Source organism: Portunus trituberculatus, chromosome 23 (genome assembly GCF_017591435.1).
Source record: "Portunus trituberculatus isolate SZX2019 chromosome 23, ASM1759143v1, whole genome shotgun sequence".
Taxonomy (NCBI): Eukaryota; Metazoa; Arthropoda; class Malacostraca; order Decapoda; family Portunidae; genus Portunus; species Portunus trituberculatus.
Window position 1 is genome coordinate 14,678,320 of NC_059277.1, and position 7,500 is coordinate 14,685,819.

Consider the following 7,500-nt stretch of genomic DNA (forward strand, 5'->3'; position numbering starts at 1 on the left):
TAAAATTACTAGTATTTTTTCACATTTTCAACTTACTTCACTATTTTTAGTTTGACAGTAAATGGTATTTACTGTCAAACTAAGAATGATTTAAATGCCAAACTTTTATAAATCCTGATATTTCACTACATGGTTCGATGAAAAACTAAATTGCTTCTAATAGAACTTATTGAGATTATTATGTTACGTCTGCTCACCGGGAAGTATGACGCTCTACAGGGTCCCCAACACTATATTTCACAGCAGTCGTAACACTCAGGTTCTTTCTGCTGAAAGAGTGCAAGCTCATACCAGACTGCCGTCCCCACACGGCGTCACAACAGTCCAGAGAGGCGACGAGATACTCCGCTCACTCGTAGCCTAATAAGGGTCTAGTAATGATGCCAGCATGTACCAATCTCTTCCCTGAGCCTTGCACACCCAGCCCCTAGTAGTAAACAAATAATACTACAGAAATAGAGGTCGCCAGCAGTGTATAACTTCCCCCACTGCTAGGGAATCTCCTTAGCAACTCCTTCTCCTGATAGCAAACCAAGTAGAAATTATAGATAGTGTATAAGTTATGTGTTACGGGCGAAGCATTAATACTCCGCAGAGAAACCGCCCACAAGGACAATTCCACCCACTTCTCTACGGGAGTACTTCTCTACGGGAGTATTGCCTCTCACCACAACATAATAGATGACTGGCTTATTGAAGGAAGACAGACACCTCTGGCACACGTCTTGAACCCAGGCTGTAAGTGCCCACAGACTGGGACAAGACGCGTGGTGTATATTACTATATTATTTAATGCAACAGATGCTTGCCAGCACCTGTCAAGACTGACTCCACGTGCCTAGGCCTTACTACAAGACACGGTGCGTATTCCACATCCGGTGGTATACACAAGCCCAACTACCAACTCCGGGTGATAACTAGCCACGCAGGTCGTGCAGACGATGACTGCACACCGACTGGGAGACAACATGAAGCTTCCCACCAGACAACCAGTGTGTGTGGCTAAGGCCATTATATTCAATATACTACAGAAACTACACAAAAGAAAAGTGGAGGCACACAGCCGCCCACCAAACCACACTGGTGACCACAGCCACCTAAATAGCGACAAGCGGGACGGTAGAGTAGTCCCTTCGCGTCGTCACTCCACAGGAGGAGACGAACACAAAACCCGGTAAAATGCAGCCAAATCCGCTACACTTTCCCTGGAACAACAAACCCGTTGCTCCACACCGTCACGGCCAAACCAGCTACTCCAAAAGGAGGGCACAACTCCCAGACCGAGACTGTTGAGCACCCAGAACAGCCTAGCCACACGTCTCAACACTGTGCCAGAAAACCAAGAGAGCGCGTGTCTATCTCTGCTAAAGACTGGCTAGGTACTGGCGTTTTCTGCCAGGCCCAGTGAGATGGCAGGAACAGAGAGGGGGAGGGTGGCTGCACTGCGGAACAGCAGAGGCCCGTGCTGGGGCCGCCTTACAACACGAAATAATAAATTAAAGGGGAAATAAAGCGGTGCCCCTCACAAGGTTGAGGTGAATAATCACCAGCGTGACCGACTGATAACTTGGTGTCCGCAGGCCCCCAAAATGCCAGACCTGGCGTATGCGCAATGATCATGTTTTGACCGCGTCACGCCAGCCCACCGGAGGGGCCATGAGAAAGTGACACATGTCGATGTCATGGGTTTTAGCTGTTTGCTGGTCCGATACATTTTTCTTAATAAACGCTCGGAGCGGTACCAGACATACAAACTCATAAGGTGTCATTGCTATATTTATTACTAATTTATTATATGTATTGAAGATTATGGCGCTGTCACATTCTGAGTTCATTAATAACTAACTTAATTTATATGACAAGTAGCCCAGTACATATTATGAATATATATATATATATATATATATATATATATATATATATATATATATATATATATATATTATTCATTCATGATGCTTTTCATTTTATGAAGCAGCATTTCTGAAGTGTTGTGAACTTGATAATGTGACTCTACGGGCCGTATACGTCCCGGAGGCCCGGAGGTTCCCCACTCCTGCTTTTGAAGATTTGTCAAGTTGATAAGTAGAAAAAAAATTTCCAGGCAACGAATGAATACAAATGGTTTTCCTTAATCCTAACATGAGAGACACATTTTTATTTCTTCGAGTAATTGTCGTGTGTAGCCACCAGCATAACAGTGACGGGTTGAGATGGACTAAGAGAACTTTTTTCCATTCAATCCATTGTTACGTTCACCGGTTAAACGGGTAAGATTGGCATCGGGGAGCCGGTGAACAATAACAATAAAAAAAAAACACTGCAGGTTCAACTGGTGAGGAAATGCAAAGGGGGGCACTTAAGAAGCTATTTAATAACCCAATAATGTAACTGACATACACATATAGATATAACATGAAACACATGAAACTGACATACACATATACATATAACACATAAATAAATATAACAAAGAACCCAACTTAATACCTAACAATAATAGTAATCCTATATGGAGGCAATGTGGAAAACACGGACGAGGGGAAGTGATACTTATGAGGTGTCGCAGTGGTGAAGTGCTGGGTGAGGTAGATCCCACGGTAGTCCAAGAGGCGTTGTGTTCACTGATTGAGGCCTTGACCTCGACTAACTTCCAGAAGTCAGGGGAGCTTGCTTAACACTTCCGCTGGAGTCGAATGGGGCCGCGTGAATTCAACTTCGGGACAGTAGCGGGGCTTCATGAGACGGTGACGTGGAGGGTTCATGAGACGGTGGCGTGGAAGGTTCATGAGACGGTGACGTGGAAGCGGAGGTGGAGAGGTGGCGAACGAGGTAGCAAGCGGAGGAGGTGATGGTAGTGGAGTATGTTACGGGCGGTCCGTAACATACGTACTATATATATATATATATATATATATATATATATATATATATATATATATATATATATATATATATATATATATATATATATATATATATATATATATATATATATATATATATATATATATGATAATTACAAAATTTAAAAAAAAAAAAAAAAACGTGTAGCTTCTTACTATGCGGCCGCCTAATGCGTGCTAAGAAGTTGTCATTCATTAATCAAATTCATCACCTTTCCTTCTTTACTTTGTTTCGAGAATCATACACCTTATTGCCCGATAGTGGAGCAAAGGTTCAGTATAGTTTGTATTTTTCCATATATGTTCTTCTATATATGAATGCTGTTGGGAAATTTTGCAAGTTGTTGTTCTTTTGAGTTGTTGAAGGTGGACAGACAAGAGGGGAGGGGTTGTTTCCCGTTCCCCTCTCTCTCTGCAACATGTAGCAGAGAGGGGAGCGTCTCGCTTTATTCTCGAGTAGACGTCCAAGAGGAGGGGTGCATGTGACTATTGCAAAACCAGGTAGAGTAAATATAGATATATCTTTGATTGTGAGGAGGTAGGTCCCCGCCGAGTAGAATAAAGAGTTCTCTCAGATCACAAGGGAACAAAGAGAAGCCCTGGCATAAGGAAACAGAAGCGGGAATTCCCAGGCTTTTGAGGTGCACGTGGTCAGCAGAGGAGGTTATTGTGTGTCGAGGGCGAGTGGGAAAGCGGCCTTAGTAGAAGTGCTGGGTTTAAAATGACACAGGTCCTCTTCAGCTTAACTAAGCTTCGGAACCAGAGGATATTCACCGTAGGTTGGGCAGACTCGTCTATTTTCTTGGTGATTCCATGGTGTTTAGGGTGCTGGTCTTGTTATCTAGAAAATTATAAATAACATTAATCAACTAGAGAGCTGTAACATAGTATGAACGTGGGTAGTTTGTCGTTCTCAAGAGGGCGGTAGTTTATATTAAGTTACAATCTTCGTTGTTGATAATTCCTTTTTAGTGAAGTGTGTTTAATGTAGATAGTAATATTTCTTCTCTGTTAGTGGGTTAAACAGAGTGGTGACCTCAGAGTATTATAGAAATGAGTGTATTCGAAAATCAAGAAGGAAAACACGTAAGAAGGTAACAAAAATGAAGAAATGAAGAAAAAAAGTAGGAAACAAAAGAATAAATGAAAAACATGAAAGAAAGTTATCATTAATTTGATAGATAAGAGAGAACCTGTGACCACTGAGAACAACAAGTGACAATGAGTCATTACAAGACTAACAGAGCCGGAGAGTAAAAGTAGATTACAAGAAGAGATACCTAGATGGGTATCACATACTACTCGTAGTAGATACAAGGCCGCCGTGGTACAGTGGAACCATGCGTGCTTTGGGGTCCGAGGGGTCTCCAAGCGCACGGGTTCGAATCCTGTCCACCGTCCGAGTATAGGTTGGGCTTCCTCACTCGGGGCAATGGTTTCCTAGCGGGTGGGCTTTGAGACAGGAGGTACCACATAAAGTACCCCCTTTAACCCATAAATTCCCGTGAAAAGTCCACATGGTATGAAAAAAAATAAAAAGGCAAGCAGAGGTCACCACAAGCAAATGATATAGACGAGGCGGACAGTGGCAAACCATAGGGAACACAGCCCTTGTTTCTGATTAGATGGGATTACTAAGATTATGCGAGAATGAACTTTATTGAAAGTTAAAGGAAAATGAATGTTATTAATGAAGTTTACGAGATAAATATAGTTACTGGAAAATTAACCTTATTCAAAGTTATAGGAATAGTAACCTTATGATTAAAATATTGGAAAATAAATCCTAAAGCACCGGAATCTTTGTTGGAGCGAAATGACGCTCATTGTGTGTATATTATGAGGTATAAGAGACAGAAATGGGAGAAGGCGACAGAGTTGTCAGACCAGAAAGGATCAAGATAGGCAGTCAGATTAAGTAGTTGGTGTTATATTTTGACATAGAAAGATTGGTTATGTGTAGCCCAGGGTGGTATAATGTGACATAATCTGAGATGTTTGATGGCGGAATTCGAGTGACTACAGAGATCAAATTTTCGCTTTTATTCGTTGTTATCGGAAGATTGTAAGGAATAAATGTATGTAAAATAACATAATTAATTAAGTAAACTTTATGAAAAACTTAAATGTGTTCCTTTGAACTCCAAAAACTACTCTTGAAGATTAGGGACGCAACAAGATCGTGCAATTTGCAAGTACGACATACACTAAGCTGAGACATGTGGGTGGTAACTCAGTAAGGCTAACCAAGTGTGTCGATAGCCGAAAAGTTGGGCAGAGCCTGGATTACAGCCAATATAGAAGGCTACAAGAGGCTACAGGCTCTTGCCAGCATCGATAAAAGCCCTGTTCAAGACTAAGGGTGTAAAAGTCCGGGGAGAGCTAGCCTAGTTGAGGCAGTTACTGAGAAAGAGCATGTTGTGGTCGTAACAATATATATAATTTATTTATCTAAATATTTTACTTTTGGGTGACTCTCCCCAATATACGAATAATTTTATTTAGCTTGTATGGATTGATATTCCTTACTTAATATTCCATTTTGTTTTCAGTGCTACATAAGAGTAGTGCCTTGCCCTCATGCCTCACACAGGAAGGTGGAGGCACTGAGGATCTGTTTCCGGGAGCGAGATGGAGAGCTGTGGGTTGCTGACATGGACACACCTAAGATTGACTTTCAGGTAATGAGCGAGGGGTTGGTAAAGCCAAGCATTTATCTGCATCCCTAGTGTGTCAACATATGTTTAATTTGTTTTTTGTGAAATTCTGTGAAGCTTTAGTATGAGTTTCATTTCTCTCAAGTCTTTCGAGTTTTCATGCATTGGTTTGCATAAGAAATTTTGGTTTCACACTTGCAAGAATCATTTGTATTGCTCTTGGCAGGTCATGGAAGGTGGCAACGTAGAGATAATAACCAAGATCACGTCACATTCTGCTTACAACACGGCCGAGGGTCCGCTGTGGCGGGCACGGTGGTGGTTTGCCCGCCTGATGAGCCCTGTAAGTTGCCTCAGGTGAAGAAGGCCTTCCCACATCAGTACCATCTGGTTATAGATAGGCACCACGCGGTCTACGACGGCTTATGTAACATGGTGATCTCGCAGATCTTCAAAACCCTGGATAGCCTGTTGGACAGTGCTCTTGTTGACGATAGTCAGATTGGTGAGTTTCGTGATCGAAGTAAGGTCAGGGCAGCAGAGGCCAAGATTAAGGCATCCTTAGAGAATGACAAAAACAGGCTAAAAGAACTGCTGGAAGAGCGTCATAAGATATTGACAAGAGTTCCTCTCATCATTGAGGCCATTAGGGAGCCAAAAGGACCTCCTCCAGAGATTAATATTTCAAAGCCAGAAATCCTGGACCACAAACTATTGCAGGTGTTTAGAGCAAAGTGCAAGGCGCACAAGGTCACCTTCAATTCAGGCTTCATCGGGGTGATGAGGGTGGCGCTGATGGAGCTGGTGCGCGAGGCTGGCATTGTGCGAAACTCCTATAATATCTCTACACTTCATCCCATCAACACTCGCCGCTACATGAGTAACGTGACTTCCATGGTGTGGGCCTTCCATGGCATGCCCATGACTCTGGAAATGGCCACGCCTTGGGACGCCAGGAACAACTTCTGGAAGCATGTCGTGGACATCGACACCAAGTTCCGTGAGCACATCAAGAAGATGGGTCCTGTGGAGGACTATGTATTGGACACCATGCTGAAACCAATGCTCCAGAGCGTGGAAAAAAATACAATATATGACATGGTGTTTACCAACACATGGTCACCAACGATCATAACTATTGGTAATGGGAAGCATGTCCAGATGTCTCACTTCCATTTCTACACTTCTCTTAAAGATCTTGAATATAAGCTGACATGTGGAATCTTTGGATTCAAAACCTGGGTGCAGTCACAGTTGATTTATTCCTCGGAATACATCACAAAGGAGAATGTTGTAAAGTTGTCTGAAAGGATGACCACAGAGTTCAACGACACTGTCAAGACAATGGATTAGATGGCACTTTTGTTATTCATGTCAATTTGTCTATTCCTTTACATGGTAACTACCTCAGGTTCTCTCATATCAATGTAAAAAATAAAAGAATGAATATATATATATATATATATATATATATATATATATATATATATATATATATATATATATATATATATATACAGCCGAGGTGGGGACAGTGAAGATACACCTTGGCAGCGCTGCGCGTTGGCAGTACTGCAGAGAGTACAAGATGTCGCGAGAGGAGGGTCTACATGACCAGTTAGCTATTCATGACAGGATTGGCCCAGACACGGAGCAATCAGAGGTTGATCCGAGCCTCCGAGGTGACCTTGCGGATTGCTTGAATTCACTATTCTCTTTCACTCAAACCTGGTTCCACTGTTGACAAGAACCAAGCCGCAGTCGCAATCATTCCGTCTCAGGCCTGCCGCAGCAAGAAGGCGCCGCGTTGTATAGCTGTCGCCACCACACTGCGCTGCCTAGCTGCTACTCCGCCCCTTATACCCTCTCGCTTGGATGTCCACATTGTCAAATACCCACATCAAAATTCAAAATATGAAGAAATAAGAAATAAAGTA

The 7,500-nt window shown here is 42.5% G+C and overlaps 1 protein-coding gene across 1 annotated transcript; it reads left to right on the top strand.

Moving 5' to 3' along the window:
- Nucleotides 1–5,940: 5,940 nt before the first annotated feature.
- Nucleotides 5,941–6,968, top strand: LOC123507939. Its single transcript, XM_045261297.1, has one exon. The coding sequence runs from the start codon at nt 5,996–5,998 to the stop codon at nt 6,914–6,916; it is 921 nt and encodes a 306-aa protein (XP_045117232.1). The 5' UTR covers nt 5,941–5,995; the 3' UTR covers nt 6,917–6,968.
- Nucleotides 6,969–7,500: the final 532 nt, after the last annotated feature.